Here is a 19,532-nt window from a genome sequence, read left to right on the forward strand (position 1 = left end):
CGAGGTCTGCGTGGTGGGGTACGTTCGTGGCGCAAACACGCCGGCGAACGAGGCGACCGCCGCACCGCTAGAGCCGTGAGGCTCGTACACGGCGGGGTCGGGTGCGCTAGAGCTGCGGCGCAGCTCCTCCTTTGCAAACATATCCGCTGGGTTGCTACGACCAAGGCCCGGAGGGCATGATCTCGTTGCAGCCCGTGGTGACGGCAGGTGGTCGCAAGAAGCGTTCCGCCCGCCGACACCGTGCGGCACGCCGGCAGGAGTGGGGTGATAGCTCCCGTGACTCTCCCGCGCGGCGCTTTGGTTGCCTGCTAGGATAGCGCTGCCTGGGCCCCAGAGGGGCCTGGGCGTAGTGGTGGCGGCCGACAGGCGCGGGACTGGGTAATCATCCCTCGCGCTGTCGTAGTGCCTCACGCCGGCAGAAGTGGGATGGCTCCCGTAACTCTCCTGCGCGGCGCGTCGGTTATCGGGGAGATCGGCGCCGCCTCGACAAAGCTCTGGCGTAAGCACGGTGGCGGACAGCAGCGGGTCGACAGTGGCGTCCCGCAAGCCGTTACCACAAGCAATCTCGTCCGACAACCAGCCCTGAACTTCGGAATCAAGCAACGAGAAGCGGGGGTGCCGCCCTGTCATCGCAAAAAACCTTGGTTGGGCGCCAATGTGGGCTAACGTACGGGATAGCAGAGGACCCCGGCTAGCTTTGCTAGAGAACGCTACGCGCCGTACACTAGCCCCGCGGAATCCGAAGACTCACGCACGGGTTCGGGTACTCACATGCGGTAGACAGGCTCCGGCAATCCAAAGTAAGGCTTTATTGCCTGGCAGATACAGTGCATACACCAGACAACACGACTATCGCTCGCGGGGAGACAGTGGCTCCTGTCGCTCGCTCAAGCCGCTGGGCTCAGACCTCGATATCCGTCATCACGGTCGCGGGAGCAGGGGACGCATCCCGAGGCGACCGATCAGGGCAGAATCTCTCGGCAGAGTCCCCGCGGACCATTCGCGCGTCCCGCAGGTTGGCTCGGGGGGAGAGGGGGTCCCCCCCGGCGCTCGAGGAGAGGGCGGCGAGGGAGAAGGCGACGACCGGTCCTCCTTCCCCCTCGCTCTCCGCACACGTTCGCGGCAAGCCGGTTCGGCGCGTCGCGCGGGGTCATGAAGAGGACACGACCTACGTGACGCGCCGGCTACCCAAAATGGCGGCACCCAGCTCGCGGAAACATGTGCAGGCGAGGCGTAAGGAAACAAGGGTCCCCACAACCGACAAACTACAGACCTCTGTGGGGGAGCTTCGCGTACGTACATACAACGGCGATTGGCTTTGTGAGCGATCCCCGCTTCAACGGGAGGTGGCCGGCAGCGTGCCGAAGTCGCCAAACATGGTTGTGATACTTAAACGAGAGGATACCGTACACAATAGCAAGGGGCCGTACTCTTCCGGCCATACCCACCCGCCACTATCGGACTTCAAGTGCTACTGAGACGATGCGGCCGCCATCCGGCACATTCTACGACGTAACCGGCACATTCTACCTACGAAAACTAAAGTTGCATAGTATTACGCTTTGTTTTTCTCCCATTTAAGCTATTGTTTTTCGTCTGGGGCAACACCACAGTGACCAATGTTTCGAAGTTACTAACTTTACAGAAGAAAATGCTGTGCGCAATTTTCAATGAATCGCATGATTCTCACACTAGGTATGTGTATTTTCAATACACTACTGTACCGGTGTACAGACTATTTGACTACAGGTGTGATTGTTTGTATAAAAAATTACCTCAAGGAATGACCATTTTCTTTCTTCAGTTGTATCATAATGGGAAACAGCGCAAAAACAAAACCTGGACTAGAAAGACAACGGGACGAAGCGCTACTAGCAACTGAAACGTTTAATCGTCAAAACACACAAATATATACACACAATCTAAGCCACCGCCAACACAAAAGTGCAGTACAATCTACAATCTTGTACAGTCACGGGGAACAACCAACAAAAACACTGCATACAACCAAACCGCATGTGTTCATACTCCGAATGATGCACGGTACACTTTATCAGCCCTTATCCAAGAAAGCAAACTCGGCATCTGATAGCAAAATAGAAGGTTGGCTGACACATGTTTTTTTCCTTTTTTTTGATGTAAAATGCTTCCATTATCCCTCTAGTTGCGGTGTTTGTCAAGAACGATGGTGTGCGGTAGCTCAGGATGGCACGCGCATTCCTCGTGGTTTCAGTTGCTAGTAGTGCTTCGTCCCGTTGTCTTTCTAGTCCAAGTTTTGTTTTTGCGCTGTTTCCCATTATGAACCTATACCACCAAGCCCAACTCGCAGTGCAGTTGTAACGCCTACCTTCCGCCAGTCGTCATGTGGTGTTAGAAAACCTTACGATTTTGTGCTACCGAAGTGCCGAACTAGTTAAGGCTTTTCTATGTTTAATTATATTGTTCCGAAGTTTAAGATGCGGCTGCATCTCATTCACTCGCCTTGCCCCTCCATACGGCGTTGTTGTCCGTTCACACCCCTCCCCCTACACTATATAAAAAAATAATAGCGGCGCCCGGTTTCGATCCCACGACCCTGTGGGTGGGACGCGAGGTACATTGTGCTCTTCCCACTGCGCCACAAAACCGAGACAGAATCAAATGCTACGAACGCGCCTTATATCCTTGACTCATTCAAACTACGTCAAGAAGCTACTGATACAACACATGATGGGGCAATGATTAACACTTGCAATAAAAGAAAAGAAGCTCCCACTTACAGCAACAATGATGGAGTAAAGGTCGTTCCCACAGCGAAGCCCCAATCATACCAGTTAGAGAGATTGACCAAGATTGGCCAATAAAACATAATAATAATTATAAAACATAATACTCATACGCGTTCCCGACACGTTTCACGCGATTTGAGAATCAATCCAACGGAAACACCAAGTGAACCCCACGATGCGTCGCATCTACGCAGGGTTCCCCTCGCGGGGAGGTGGGCTCTCGTTTTTTTTTAATACTACACTCCACTAATTACTTTGTCCATATTTGCCATCCGCAAGATTTTCGTTCAGGAATCTACACACACTCATAATGCGTTGTACGGTCATGTTCACCTGTGCTGCGCAAGCGGGCACGTTTTTGTACGCATCTTCTTTATGCTTTTACCTTATACCCACTGCGACTTGTAAGAGGCACCGTCAAGCAGTTCACAGTCACTGCTTTTTTCTCTTCACCCCCAGTTTGTAAGTTCAAACTGAAACAAAATGATGATGAGGATGATGATCCAGTAAGCGATCTTAGTTTGTGGGCCAGTGCTTACGGCGCGCACTGGCACTACACATATATGCACTGATGAACTACCAGACCTCCGCGACTGAAAGTCGAGTACGCCGACTTGTCAAAAGTTTCTAAGCCATCGCGAAAGCGCATAGGCCGCGAAAAATTCAAAATGCGAGCTTATTTCTCGAGCCAAGCTGAAACGTCTTAGTTAAGAAAGGAAAACACCTGTTTTCCTTAGCCTCATAAAATCTTTTGGTTACTCTTAAACGTTGAGTTGACGGTTTGAATACTTCGTGGTTCAGAAGCCTTTGGCGTGGCCTACGAACGTTTAACAAAGACTGCACATACCTATGCCAGTGGCGTTGTGAGGGATCCCCGACTGTGCTTGAGGTGGCTGCCAATGCCGAAGTTCGCGCCGCTGTTAAAGAAGATATCGCGGACGTCGAATTGGCTTTATTTTTCCTTGGTCTTTATTTAAAAAACCCGAGACAGAGAGGTTTGGTCGTTGGTTTAAATTCCAGGAATAAACAATCGCTAGCAGGCTACTATTACGACAAATATTTGCGGTATGGGCTCCAACCGAAAGCTTGCGACATTTCCCCCCAACTTTGGGCCTCAAATAGCCTCCTCCGAAAGCCATGCATCACCCTTAGCTCCTTTTACGGCTTAAACACACTAGTGGGAATACGGTCTGGATTCCTAGAAATAACGTACGGATCTCGGAATATGAAACGACTGGGTTAGCATCGCGGGTAGCGCGTGTGATGCTGGCGGTGGCGGCGGTGGCGGCCACCCGGACACGACTGCGCACGCACGCGTTGATTCAGGTGACGAGCATGCCGCCGCGCTGTGCCCCCGTGCGCGCGTGCCCAGTCGGGTACAGGTACCAAACGCCCCTAGGGTGGCATAAGTGACCGTTATTTTAAAACACTTCAATGTGGCCAAAGAGAGACACAGTTTAGTGATTGTGTTGCGTTTTATTTTCAGGCGACTTGTCTTTCCAGTTATCATCTTTGGTTTGGGCTTTGCCATAAGCCTTTCCCTCCCTCAACACGTCAAAGAACAACAAGAACAACACAGGAAGGCACCTCTGGCAAAAGATTTCGACGATAATGATGTGAATCTATCCCTCTACGAACAATTCGAATACCGGGAAAACGACACAACCTTTGACAGCGCAACACCGTTTAGAAGTTTCTACGATGCTGACAATGAAGTTGGGTACACCTTCGACGTCGTACCTGACATCATTCACTTGGTAAGGTAGGTTGTTGTTCAGTTTTTAAAATTAACTCAGTCGATTCCAGACGCATCCCTCTCGGGTTCCAACTCGGGCGCAAAATCCAACTCAGTCAGGGCAAGAATTTTATTATCGGTGTGCTTAAAAAGCTAAAAAAAGTTAAGTCGTCCTTGCTGCGTTATAGTTTTATTAAAACAGCATTGGACACTCCCCTTGAGTCGCAACGAAGAATTTTGAGCCCGTGCACTCACGCTTGGGTGCAAAATTGAGCTTGGTTGTAAAATTGTGCATACACTATACCAAAGGGAAACCCCTTTGTATTATCGGATCTTGGTGGGTTTTTCATAGACAAGAGGTAGTCATCATTACCATCATCATCGCCACACTATCTACTCCCACAGCAGGGCAAAGGCCTCTCACAATAATACCCATTATCCCGGTCCTGTGCTAACTGCGACCATGTTATCCCCACAAACGTCTTGGTCTAATGTGTCTATCTAACTTTCTGCCGCCCCCTGCCATACTTGCCTTCTCGAGGGACCCATTCTGCTACCCTTAATGGCCAGCTGTTATCTTGCCTTCGCATTAGATGCCCTGCCAATGTCTATTTCGTGTTCTTAAAATTACTAATATGTCGTTAACACCCGTTTGTTCCCTCACCCACTCCGATCTCTTCTTGTCCCTTAATGTTACACCTATCATATTCCGTTCGATTGCTCGCTGAGTTGTCCACAATTTAAGTTGAACCCTATTAGTGAGCCTCGGTCGACTCGGTCGAAACCATTTGACTCGGTCGAAACCATAGCAGTCATTCAGGCATTACGGAACCAGGGGGTAGATGAGCATTATGTAAGAATACTAGAGGATATCTATAATGGGTCTACAGCTACCATCATCCTCCAAAGGGAGAGCAGTAAAATACCTATAAGGAAGGGTGTCAGACAAGGAGACACAATCTCTCCAATGTTATTCACAGCATGCTTACAAGAAGTATTCAGAACGTTGGATTGGGAACAGGTGGGAGTAAGGGTTAATGGAGAATACCCCAGTAACCTCAGATTTGCTGATGACGTTGCCTTGCTAAGTAACTCGGGGGACGAATTGCAAAACATGCTTTCCGCACTGGGCGAACAGAGTAGAACCGTGGGCCTGAAAATTAATATGCAGAAAACTAAAGTAATGATCAATAACCTCGGGACAGCACAGCAGTTTGAGATAGATGGCGAGGCAGTGGAAGTGGTAAGCGAATATATCTACTCAGGCAAAGTTGTGACCCCGGATCCCAACCATGAGGCAGAGATAATTAGAAGGATAGGAATGGGGTGGAGTGCATACGGCAGACATTCTCAGATAATGAATGGCAGCCTACCATTGTTCCTGAAGAAGAAAGTGCATGACAGCTGCATCTTACAGGCACTCACCTACGGGGCAGAAACCTGGAGGCTCACTAAGAGGGTTCAACTTAAATTGAGAATGACTCAGCGTGCAATGGAGCGGAAAATGATAGGTGTAACATTAAGGGACAAGAAGAGAGCGGAGTGGGTCAGGGAGCAAACTGGTGTTAAAGACATATTAGTAGAAATTAAGAAGAATAAATGGACGTGGGCAGGGCATGTATTGCGAAGGCAAGATAACCGCTGGTCATTAAGGGTAACAGAGTGGATCCCTAGAGAAGGCAAGCGTTGCAGGGGGCGGCAGAAAGTTAGATGGGCAGATGAGATCAAGAAGTTTGCGGGGATAAATTGGTCACAGTTGGCACAGGACCGAGGTAATTGGAGAATAATGGGAGAGGCCTTTGCCCTTTAGTGGGCGTAGATAGGCTGGTGATGATGATGATGATGAGTGAACCTCCAAGTTTCTGCCCCGTAGGTGAGTATCGGTAAGATGCAGCTGTCATACACATTCTTCTTAGGAACAACAGTAGGCTGCCATTCAGTGTCTGAGAATGCCTGCAGAATGCAGCACACTCCATTGTTATCCTTCCAATTACCTCTGCGTTATGGTTAGGATCCATGGCCACAACTTGACCTAAGTGGATATATTCACTTACCCCTTCCACTGCCTCGCCACATATCTAAAACCGCTGTGCTGTCCCTAGATTATCGATCATTACTTTAGTTATCTGCCTATTGTTTTCAGGTCTACAATTCTTTACGGTTCTTTATTGTTTTCAGGTGTAAGCATGCTTTGCAATTCCTCCCCCGAGTTACTTAGCAAGGCAACGTTATCAGCATACGTGAGATTACTGAGAATATTTCTTATTACCTTTACTCCCACCTGTTCCCAATCAAATGTTTCGAATACTTCTTGTAAACATGCTGTGAATAACATTCAAGATCTTGCGTCTTCTTGTCTGCCCTCCTTCCTCGTAGGTATTTTACTGCTCTCATTATGGAGGATGATGGTAGCTGTGCACCCATTGTAAATATCCTCTAGTATTCCTGCATACTGCTCGTGTACAGCCTTTTTCGGCAATGCTTGAATGACTGATGAGGTTTCGACCGAATGAAATGCTTTCTCATAATCTACGAAGGCTAATATATAAGGGCTCAGTATACTCCTCGCACTTATCTTTCACCTGATTCATCGTGTGAATATGGTCCATTGTTGAATAGCTTTAGTTGAATAGGTGCAGCGGTGGCGTAGAGGTAGAGCATCCGCTTCTCGTGCAGAAGGACTGTGGTTGTTGATTCCGGTGCTGGAAATGTTACACCAGTTCAAAAAAATCCGCGTGTTCATGGAACTGCAGATTCAGGTCTCGGGTGCGGCCTCATCCAAGAGACCGTTGCCGGTAACGCACTCCCTCACCCGAGCATGATTGGCCACCCTGGTGTAGTAATGGCCACAACCTCCAATGAACACGCAAATTGGCCAACGGCCCTCAGTCTCCAGTGGCTCCGAAGCAATTTACCACGGCGGCGGTCAGACCTGTGACGGAGGAGAGGGTGCTAAGAATCCCTGGAGCCGGGCAGCCCACTGTGGTACCCTGAACCTGGCAACGTTTAACAGAAGGACTTTATTTGGCGGAGCGAGTCTAGAGGTATTGTTCGAGGAATTAGAGGGTATTAAAATGGATGGAGGACAGGTGAATCCTTTCGGTGCTGAAAAATGACACGTCCTATTTTACCGCGATCTCGTGGACAGAAGAGAACTGGGAGCGGGTTTTCTAGTCAATAAAAGCATAGCTGGCGACATGGAAGAATACCATAGCATTAACGCAAGGGTAGCCAGCCGGTCTTGAAATTAGGCTTCATAACAGATACAAACTCAAGTTGCTACAGGGCTACGCACTTACATCCAGCCACGACGACCATCTCTTCTCGACGACCAGCTAGTTGAACGCTTCTATGAAGATGTGGAATCAGCAATGGCTAAAGTAAAGAGACAGTATACCCAAGTTATGAGAGTCTTCAATGCTAAAGTAGGCAAGAATGAGGCTGGAGACAAGGCAGTTGGGAACAATGGTACGGGCTGTCGAAACAGCGGAGGGAACATACTAGTCGAGTTTCGCAGAACCAAATAATCTACGCATCATGAACACCTTCTGCAAACGGCAGAGCCGGAAGTGGACATGGAGGAGCCCGGACGGGGAGCATAAAAATGAAATAGACTGCATTTTATGCGATAAACCTGGCGTCGTGCAGTATGTGGAAGTGTTCGGAAGGGTAAGGGGTAATTATCACCGCATCGTAATATCTCCAATTTGGCTAGGTTCGAGACAAGAGGTATGTGGTGTATATTGGAATATTGGCAGTCGGGTTTTTTTCCCCTTGCATGTTAGACGTTTGTTGTACATTTATTAGCTCATTGTCACTTCTATTACCTCGTATCCCTTCTCGTACCCTAGTCTGACTGGGAAGTGCCATGCTTAACATTAGTATCTCAGGCCAACTCTCGTCCTTTCAACAACCTTTTAAAGAGAAGCTTGTACCTCTACCCCAAGGGTTCTGTCACGCAAGTTGGTGTCAACGGAAAACTCCCGTGAGCAAATGCGTTGCTGGCACCTCCAGTAATACATCCTGGAACGAATATAGAAACGCAGAGTGGGTCCGTTCTCTTACAGATTGAGGTACGAGCCCAGAGGAGACCAGCAACACGGAAAATGCACTCACCTAGCACATCTGGGGTTTACCCCCTGCGTTCTCACTGAATGCCACGTGATAGCGTCACACAACCTCTCGCACCACTGTGCGCTCCGCCCACGGCACATGTAGCGACCGCGTGCGCGCCTTGCACATTGGTTAGGTGTTGGTAAAAATTAAAGGAAGCTCCCACGAACGCATAGCATCTCACTTTTGCTGCATCTCTGCCGCCGATCTCTTCACGTGAGTCGGCAGCAGCAGAGACGGAGGACAACTGAGATCGTCTAACACCGCGTTTGAGCTTACTTTCGTTTTATAAAAGAGTTGACATTCATGTTCTTTACCAATACAATTCAACCGACCACCATTCATAGATCACGCTGTATTTGACATTACAAAAAACATCTCTCTGAAATAATAAAGGGCGAAGTTAAGTGCATTTCACTTCTCGCCGGTTTCACTGTTTTAGAGCCACGAGTGTAAATTCAAATGACGTTGCCTGGGTAATCGTTGTGGGTGTCGTTTGAGCTTCGCGTTCGAATAACCTTCAACGGGTGGATTGGCGCGCATTTCTCTCTCTCTCTCTCTACGCAAACACATACACACACGCGCGTATATATATATGTACACCTGAACATAAATACCCCAGAAAGTGGAGGCTAAAGTAGCCCCGCCGGTAGCGTAGTGGTTACCGCACCAGACCGGTATTCTGGAGGTCGTGGGGTCGGATCCTACCTGGAGGGCATTTTTTCTCCACTTTCTTATTTTTCATATTCTTTATCTTGAGCTACTACATCCTCCCCTTTGCTTTCCGAGGTCTTCTTTACTGCCAATTCTTATTTCTGTCTTATTTTCAACGAGCCCCTCATTTCCTATTCTGATTCGCTACATGCATAGCGAGGGCCTCTGTTCTGGCAGTCTTGGTGCCATAGGGAGCTTAAGAGGGTTCAACGCTGTTCGGCCACTCTCGACATGTCGTAGACGCTCGAGTTACGGCCCGTGGTTTAAAAAGAAGGTCCCCTTCACCCCGAGTAGTCCGAGTGGCGCTGGCTACCACCCTCAAGCGCAGGAAACAAAAACACCTGAGCATAAATACCCCAGAAAGTGGAGGCTAAACTAGCCCCGCCGGTAGCGTAGTGGTTATCGCACCATACCGGTATTCTGGAGGTCGTGGGTTCGGATCCCTCCTGGCGGGCATTTTTTCTCCACTTTCTTATTTTCCATATTCTTTATCTGGAGCTACTACATCCTCCCCTTTGCTTTCCGAGGTCTTCTTGACTGCCAATTCTTATTTCTGTCTTATTTTCAACGAGCCCCTCATTTCCTATTCTGATTCGCTACATGCATAGCGAGGGCCTCTGTTCTGGCAATCTTGGTGCCATAGGGAGCTTAAGAGGGTTCAACGCTGGTCGGCCACTCTCGACATGTCGTAGACGCTCGAGTCACGGCCCGGGGGTTAAAAAGAAGGTCCCCTTCACCCCGAGTAGTCCGAGTGGCGCTGGCTTCCACCCCCAAGCGCAGGAAACAAAAACACCTGAACATAAATACCCCAGAAAGTGGAGGATAAAGTAGCCCCTCCGGTAGCGTCGTGGCTATCGCACCAGACCGGTATTCTGGAAGTCGTGGGTTCGGATACCACCTGGCGGGCATTTTTTCTCCACTTTCTTATTTTCCAAATTCTTTATCTTGAGCTACTACATCCTCCCCTTTGCTTTCCGAGGTCTTCTTGTTGACTGCCAATTCCTATTTCTGTCTCATTTCCAACAAGTCCCTCATTTCCTATTCTGAATCGCTATATATATATATATATACATATATATATATATATATATATATATATATATATATATATATATATATATAGTAAGGAAATGAGGGGCTCGTTGAGGAAATACAGAAAGATAGGGCAGCAGTCTACAACGCCAAAGGAGGCATAGGGGTGTGGTTAGTCTCTTTTCTTTTTCACTACGGTTAATGAAGTAAACATTTTTTTTAATATACAGAAGAAAGAAAGAAAGAAAAACACGCACCCAGAGTGGGGACCGAACCCACGCCTTTCGATTACATGTCGAATGCCTTACCAATTCGGCTATCTGGGCGACTGTGTTCTCCTTCACTTGCTAGACTATTTATATTTACTAGAAGTGTATCTGACGCTTGAGGGTGGTAGCCAGCGCCACTATGACTACACGGGGAGAAGGGGACCTTCTTTTCAACCCCCGGGACGTGACTCCAACGTCTACAGCCTGTCATGAGCGGGTAACTGGCGGGAAGCCCTCTTATGCTACCTAGGCATCAAGGTTGCTAGAACCGAGACCCTCGCTGGGCTTTCGCCGAATAATATAGTAAGGAAATGAGGGGCTCGTTGAGGAAATACAGAAAGATAGGGCAGCAGTCTACAACGCCAAAGGAGGCATAGGGGTGTGGTTAGTCTCTTTTCTTTTTCACTACGGGTAATGAAGTAAACATTTTTTTAATATACAGAAGAAAGAAAGAAAAAAAAACACGCGCCCAGAGTGGGGACCGAACCCACGCCTTTCGATTACATGTCGAATGCCTTACCAATTCGGCTATCTGGGCGACTGTGTTCTCCTTCACTTTCTAGGCTATTTATATTTACTAGAAGTGTATGTGACGCTTGAGGGTGGTAGCCAGCGCCACTCTGACTACACGGGGAGAAGGGGACCTTCTTTTCAACCCCCGGGGCGTGACTCCAACGTCTACAGCCTGTCATGAGCGGGTAACTGGCGAGAAGCCCTCTTATGCTACCTAGGCATCAAGGCTGCCAGAACCGAGACCCTCGCTAGGCTTTCGCCGAATAATATAGTAAGGAAATGAGGGGCTCGTTGAGGAAATACAGAAAGATAGGGCAGCAGTCTACAACGCCAAAGGAGGCATAGGGGTGTAGTTAGTCTCTTTTCTTTTTCACTACGGTTAATGAAGTAAACATTTTTTTTAATATACAGAAGAAAGAAAGAAAGAAAAACACGCGCCCAGAGTGGGGACCGAACCCACGCCTTTCGATTACATATCGAATGCCTTACCAATTCGGCTATCTGGGCGACTGTGTTCTCCTTCACTTTCTAGGCTATTTGTATTTACTAGAAGTGTATCTGACGCTTGAGGGTGGTAGCGAGCGCCACTGATTTCTTTGACGTATGATTTCTTTCAAAGAGGGCGCACTGTAGCGCAACTTCCTCCTCTCTCCACACGCACCTATAAAAGCGTTCTGCAGTGTACTGTAAATGTTACTCCGATGAAGACTGGACCACCAGTCGAAACGTTAGTAAACATGTTTCTTTTTGTTTTTTGAGACTTGCGTCGGACTCTACTTTTTGATATTTTTTCTGGACCATTGGAAACTTCTTTTGTTCGACCGTATATATATATATATAGATATATATATATATATATATATATATATATATATATATATATATATATATATATATATATATATATATATATATATATATATATATATATATATATATATATATATATATATATATATATATATATATATATATGTATATATTGTCAAGAAGACAGCCGACACGCCGGTTTCCGGTTGAGGTTGTTTAATTGCAGGAGCGAAGCCGATGGATAATGCAGGTCTGAGCGTTGCGATCGTTGCGATCACCAGGCGCTCTTCTGGCGCATGCACGACCTGGGGTTCATCGTCTTCCCTGACACCTCTTTGCCGCATATCCCCGTGTGGGGATTTGGCATAATCCTATATGGGCTATGCTGGTGAGGCACATACCCCGATGTCTTGATGGCATGTTGCGTCTATTGCATTTGTTCATTTCCCTCGTTAAAATCGCCCTTTGTGCAAAAGGAGCCAACCTGGCGACTTAGGGTGATGTCGACACGAGCGGGTCGTAGTAAGGCTTGAGCCTATCAACGTGGACTGTTTCACAGCCACCGCGGCGAAGATCCGAGGACGGAGTAACGGGCTCAACAAGGTAGTTCACTGGCGAAGTGCGGGCAATGGCCTTGTATGGACCGTGATATTTGGCCACCAATTTTTGGGAGAGACCGGGTGTTGGGCAGGGCACCCAAAGCCACACATGCGAACCAGGATCAAACGTCTTAGGACCGGTGGAGTCGTCACGACGATGCTTCTGGCGCTGTCGGTCAGCAGTTGTAAAAAACGGGCTAGTTGTCGACATTCTTTGGCGTACTGAGCCATTTGTGAAACCGGTGTGTATTCTGTGGCATCGCGGTTGTAAGGGAGTATGGTGTCCAAGGCGCATGTCGGCTCACGTCAGTAAAGCAAGAAAAACGGGTAAGATCCCTTCGTCGCCTGTGTGGCCGTGTTGTAGGCGTACGTTATAAATGGGAGCACGAGGTCCCAATTGGAGTGGTCAGATGACAAATACATTGAAAGCATATCGCCCAGGGTGCGGTTGAATCGTTCCGTGAGCCCATTCGTCTGTGGGTGGTATGATGAGCTTGTCCGATGAACCACGTGACATTCGACGAGTAAGGCTTTCACGACTTCCGATAAGAAGACCGGTCCTCGATCACTCAGGAGCTCCCGAGGCGCCCCGTGCCGAAGTATAAAATGATGTAGTAGAAAAGTGACGACGTCACGAGCCGTGGATGCGGGCAGTGCAGCAGTTTCAGCATACCTTGTCAGGTGGTCAACGGCAACAATTATCCATCTGTTACCGGAAGCTGTAGGAGGCAGTGGCCCGTATAGATCGATCCCAACGCGGTGAAAGGGTTTTTCCGGGCAGGGTAGTGGTTGCAGTGGAGCGGTCGAGCGAGCAGGTGGCGACTTGCGGCGTTGGCATTCCGGGCACGAGCGAACGTACTTCTGTACGAAGTTGTACATGCCACGCCAATAATAACGGAGGCGGAGACGCTCGTATGTCTTGATGACGCCAGCATGGGCGCAGCTCGGGTCGCCATGAAATGAAGCGCATATATCTGGGTGCAAATGGCGTGGAATAACCAGAAGCCACTTGCGACCGTCCGAGAAATAATTTCGGCGGTAAAGCAGCTCGTCGCACAGTTGAAAGTGAAAAGCCTGCCGTCGCAGGGCCCTCAATACACGGGCAGTTGACGCACCGGAGAGGAAGCTGATCATGGAAGCTATCCATGGCTCCTTCCGCTGCTCAGCGCCCAAGTTAGTAGCACTGAGAGACGACAAGCTGCAGTCGGTAGTGGCGAGGTAAGACACGTCAGCCGGCAGCGGAGAGCGCGAGAGGGCATCCGCGTCTGAGTGCTTCCGGCCTGAACGGTAGACGACGTTGATATTGTACTCTTGGAGCCGAAGAGCCCGTCGACCAAGGCGACCACAAGGATCTCTGAGGGAGGCCAGCCAGCACAGTGCGTGGTGGTTGGTGACGACATCAAATCGGCGGCCATACAAGTATGGGCGAAACTTTCCCAATGCCCATATTATGGCCAAACACTCTTTTTCAGTGACTGAATAGTTGGACTCAGCCTTTGTCAGCGTCCTGGCTCGCGTATGCAACGACGTGCTCCGCAAAGCCAGATTTTCGCTGCGCGAGCATGGCACCAAGGCCAATACCACTAGCATCTGTGTGGACTTCTGTTGGAGCAGACGGGTCAAAATGTCGAGGTATAGGCGGCGATGTGAGCAGACGACGGAGTGTCGCAAACGCCTCGTCACAGGACGCTGACCAAGCCGAAATGCCGCTGTCGCTGCTGAGAAGCTTTGTTAGTGGTGAAATGATGGTTCGGATCCCACCTGGCGGGCATTTTTAGATGCAGAGCATCTGATTCACTCGCCTTGTCCCTCCGGCGTCGTCGTCGTCGTTGTCGTCGGCGTTGTCCACCCCTCCCCCATTCTCCTCGCCGCGCCAGCTGCGCTCTCCGCCGCTCACCCCCTCTCCTCCGATAGCGAACACTCTCTCGCTAGGGGCATTGGATTGGATTCGATTGGATTGGCTTGGCTTGGCTTGGCTTGAATTTGGATTGGATTGGATTAAAGTGGATTGTGTTGGATTGTGTTGCGTCATAGCCGCGGCACGTTGCGTCATAGCCGCGGCAGACGCGCTGGGGCCGGCGCATGTGCAGTACTCTCTTCCGCGGTTTCCTCTCCTTCGGGCGCACTGCGCATATAACCGGTGTGCCGTTCTCCGGCGAAGCAACATCCACGCTTGGCTCAAACACCTAGAGTCCACGCCGCTTTACAAGTACGCCAACGTCGCCATCGACTAGGACCGGCTTACGGAGTCCCCTCAACGTTATGCGCGCTATAAAACGCGGTGCCTTGGGCGCTCCGCCTATGCGTCGCATCTACACAGGGGTTCCCGTGAGGGGAGGTGGGAGTTTTTTTCACTTTCTTTCTTTCTTTCCAAATTCTTTATCTGTTTCAATGACGTACCACATCGTCCCCTTTGCTTTCCGAGGTTTTCTTGACTGCCAACTTTTATTTCTGTCTTATTTCAACCAGTCCCTCATTTCCTATTCCGATTCGCTACATGCATAGCGAGGGCCTCTGTTCTGGCAGTCTTGGTGCCACAGGAAGCTTAAGAGGGTTCAACGCTGGTCGACCACTCTTGACATGTCGTAGACACTCGAGACATGGCCCGGAGTTTAAAAAGAAGCCCCCCTTCACCCCGAGTAGTCCGAGTGGCGCTGGCTACCACCCCCAAGCACAGGAAACAAAAAAGCTTAACATAAATACCCCAGAAAGTGGAGGGGAAAATCGCCCCGCCGGCAGAGTAGTGGTTATCGCACCACACCGGTATTCTGGAGGTCGTGGGTTCGGATCCCACCTGGCGGGAATTTTTTCTCCACTTTCTTTTTTTCCAAATTCTTTATCTGTTTCAATGACCTATCCCAGCTCCGCTTTGCTTTCCGAGGTTTTCTTGACTGCCAACTCTTATTTCTGTCTTATTTCAACGATCCCCCCATTTCATATTCTGATTCGCTATATATATATATATATTTATATATATATATATATATATATATAAGGTTAGTAGAGACAGAGACAAACGAGAAAGACGTAGAAAATAGAAATATGTTGACTGACGTTTCAGGGAGAGGACTCCCTTTCTTCAGAGTCCTCTCCCTGAAACGTCAGTAAACTTATTTCTATTTTCTACGTCTTTCTCGTTTGTCTCTACTAACGTCATTTATTTCGCGCTCTGGGTGAGTTTTTATCTTTTCAGAATATATATATATATATATACGAAGGCCGGTCCTCCGGCCAAAACGTTAAAAACCATTCCTTTCTCGACGTGTGTCCCCCCTTTTTTTAATAAGTTTGACCGGTGTCCAAGAAACTGTTTCTTGCAACTATATATATATATATATATATTATATTCACTTTTATTGTTAATTTTTTTGCCGTGTGTCTCTGTCACTATTTACCTTATTTGCGCGTGCTCTGTAGAAGATTTTATGTTTAGAGATTATATCCATATATATATATATATATATATATATATATATATATATATATATATATATATATAAGAAAAGAAAACTTTCAACAAGGTAAAAGCACGATTGTTGCCGACGTTTCAGCAAAGAGACTTGCTTTCGTCAGGGCAATCTCTCGCCTGCCTGGCACGCTTTATATAGGGGTAGGTCTCCAGGTGATAGGGGAGAAGTTAAGAAGGAAGTGAAATTAAGAAAGCGGATTGGTTTGGGAGTATGTCGGGGGAGATATCAATCAATCAATCAAACAGATTTATTTCCTTTGAAAAGGAAGAGTACGGGACTAAAAGCTGGAGCAGCTTGACGAGGTCCCGACCCCATTAAAGGTCAGCAAAACAGCAGCACGATGATCAATCAGGAAGAATGAATGCAAATAAATTGACAAATGTTACATAACATCGAGTAATACAAAACTTTTGTGACATAACGTAACAACAGTACAGAAAATTTCATAGGCATAGTCATGAAGTGACGTGAACACTAAAAGCAGCAATCTAAAAGAAAAGGGAATAAAGTTCAAGGCTTGTACTATTCCCAGGATGAAATAAGCTGGGCGAAGCGTTTGACGAGATAATTTGGATTATATGACGGATCAAAATCTTCATGGTTTAATAAATTTAGTAAGGAAGGTAGTTTGTAAGACAGAGATTACTCATCATAAGTTGTTCTAGGTGTGGGTACAGCAAACATTTCTTTGTGCCTTGTTATGCGAACACTTGTGTTGCCTTTTAGCTTAGCAAGTTTTATTATGGTATCGGTACCATACTTAACGAAAGCTTTGTAGCACAACATTAACCGATAATCATACAAACAAAACAGAGGAAGGATTTCGTACAGTGGAAACAGGTGTTTTGTTGAAAAAGTATAATGCACGGTAGCAATATGACGTATGGCTCTTTTCTGCAGTAAATACAGCTTGCGTAAATTTGTGACACCAGTAGTACACCACACTATGCTGCAGTAATGCAGCAGAGATGATACCAATGCATTGTAAATCATGATTTTTACCTTTGTAGGGAGAATGCGTCGCATACGTGCAAGGACTCCAATTGCGGAGGACAACTTTGAATGGAGGTCTTAACATGTTCATTCCATGCAAGGTGCTTCGAGAAATGTACGCCAAGAGTATTAACTGAATCCACCATCTCTAACTGCTGAGAGGCCAGAAATAAATTCAGTTTTTTTGCGGCTGTTCCTTTAGTCGTGTACAAGATAACTTGCGTTTTCGAAGGGTTAATTTTTAAAGAATTTACCGAGGCCCAGGCATCTATGTTAGACAGCGTTTTGTTGGCCTTCACTTCTATCTGTTTCCGAATTTCCTGTAATAAAAACTGTCGTGTCATCTGCATATGAAGCAAATGTGGCGTTGTCTGTGCAATTTACAATGTCATTTATGTAAATTAAAAACAAAATTGGTCCTAGAATGCTTCCTTGTGGCCCACCTTCAACAACCGGCGTCCTCGAAGATGTTACATTGTTGCTATCTACGAATTGTGTTCTGTTCGAAAGATATGATTTTAGAAGCGCATGCGCTGTTCCACGCACACCATAGTTTTCCAATTTGCCAAGAAGAATAGAATGATTGATTAAGTCAAATGCTTTGGAAAAATCTACGTATATACCTAAAGCCATTTGTTGGCGATGGAAAGCATCTATAATTATTTCTTTTTGAGTCAAGAGGGCTGTTTCAGTAGAGCGATGCTTCCTAAACCCATGTTGAAAGTCTTGTAATAAATTGTGGCGTATAAAAAATGATAGCAGTCTGACTTGAATTAATTTTTCGATACCCTTCGAAAACACTGGAATGATAGAAATAGGTCGATAATTGTTCAGTGCCCGTTTATCACCGTGCTTGAAGACAGCAACACGCGATGTCTGCATTTGTTTGGGAAACATGCCAGTGGATAATACTAGGTTATAAATATGGGTGAGCACAGGGCATATAATATCAAGCACATACTTTACGGGGCGAATCTGGATACCATCGGTGTCCAGAGACCGGCTATTAGATATATCGCTAAAGGTAGAAAAAACTTCTAAGGGGCTAGTCGGGGCAAGAAATAGAGTGTTATTAAACGTGTTTGTAGGAAGGAACTGAGCATAGCTGTTTAGTGCGTCATGATCACTAGACGAAGGTTTTAATGAGAAGATTTCATTAAATGCGTAAGGTATAGCATTTCCGGATAGTTTCTGTCCGTTATGGTACAGAACATCCGGAATAGCTGAATTAGAAGTTGGCTTTAATAGACCATTCAATTTTCGCCAGACTACCTCACTTCTTTGGTTGGCTGGGTCACTAAACATTCCCATGAAATAAGTATCCTTAGCAGCCCTAAGCTGATTTGTTACACTGTTTCTATATTGCTTAAACTGCTTTAGCAGAGCTGGATCTCTTGATTTCACAAATGTGGCATATAAGGCATGTTTTTGTTTCACCATTTCAAGAAGCTCAGGTGTTAGCCAAGGTTTTCGTGCTTTGGATGACCTTGGTATTTTTTTGTTGGGAAAGTGTTTGTGGTAAAACGTTTTGAAAGTGCTCATGAAAGCAGTGTACGCAGAGTCACTATCTTTTGCCCGGAAAACGCTGTCCCAGGTTTCTTGAGCAATAGCTCGGCGAAATGCTTCGAGATTATTTGTAGTAATTGAATGAGAGAAAACTGGTTTTTTAGTTCTCTTAGCTACGCAGTGGATTCTATTCACTAGTAATATGATACCCAGATGATCAATAATATCAGTGTACACTACGTCACCCTCTAATGAATCAATATTAATATTTGAGATGAATACATCCAATAGGGATGCGCCTTCAACAGTCACGCGAGTCGCAGTAGATATTGTGTTTGAAAACCCATAAGATGTGATCAGAGATTGGAAATCCTTTTGTAGCGGGGAAGACGAAAGCATATTTATATTGACGTCACCACCTAAGATTAGATTGATGTTTTCTACTAAAACATGGTTAAAAAGCTTTTCAAGAAACTCGAGAAATTTGGTTGCGTCACCTGATGGTGGCCTATACACGACGAAAAACACGTTTTTCTGTCTCTGAATTGTTAACGCCTCGTAGTCGGGAGTTATATTGGTGAATTCGTCTACGGGCTCAGCGGCGATATCATCTTTGAGCAATAGCGCGACACCGCCTCCACGTTTGTCTTGACGACTACAGAAAAACGATTCATAGCCAGCAATCTTAAACGTGTGCGTTGTGGGCGTCAACCAAGTTTCAGTTAACATAATTGCTGAAAACGGCACTCCGAGACTGTCGATTAGCAAGGTCAAGTCGTCTATTTTGTTTGGTAGCGATCTAACATTTTGATGGAAAAAGGACATTTCAGGCTTCTTAGCTGACACTAATGGTTTTATTTCAGAAGGCACGTAACCCATTATCAAGTTGAGGCAATCATGTTTTGACCCATTTAGCAAATTTTAGGCAGGTCCCTCGCGCTTCCGATAACACACACCCGGCTGTCCTCTCTTTCCCTAGCCTTGATGCGGCAACCATCGGTTCAAAGAAA

The 19,532-nt window shown here is 47.0% G+C and overlaps 1 protein-coding gene across 1 annotated transcript in view; it reads left to right on the forward strand.

Moving 5' to 3' along the window:
• The first annotated feature begins 4,031 nt into the window (after nt 1–4,031).
• LOC144175694 (uncharacterized) overlaps nt 4,032–19,532 on the forward strand; it is a 39,414-nt gene continuing 23,913 nt past the window's right edge. Inside the window, exons 1-2 of the mRNA XM_077704735.1 lie at nt 4,032–4,150; nt 4,255–4,530. Of these exons, the coding sequence (XP_077560861.1) occupies nt 4,032–4,150; nt 4,255–4,530 (395 nt within the window). The remainder of the gene's footprint in view (nt 4,151–4,254; nt 4,531–19,532) is intronic.

Source organism: Haemaphysalis longicornis, unplaced genomic scaffold (assembly GCF_048455015.1).
Source record: "Haemaphysalis longicornis isolate Haplotype H1 unplaced genomic scaffold, Haemaphysalis longicornis Haplotype H1 scaffold_3, whole genome shotgun sequence".
NCBI lineage: Eukaryota > Metazoa > Arthropoda > Arachnida > Ixodida > Ixodidae > Haemaphysalis > Haemaphysalis longicornis.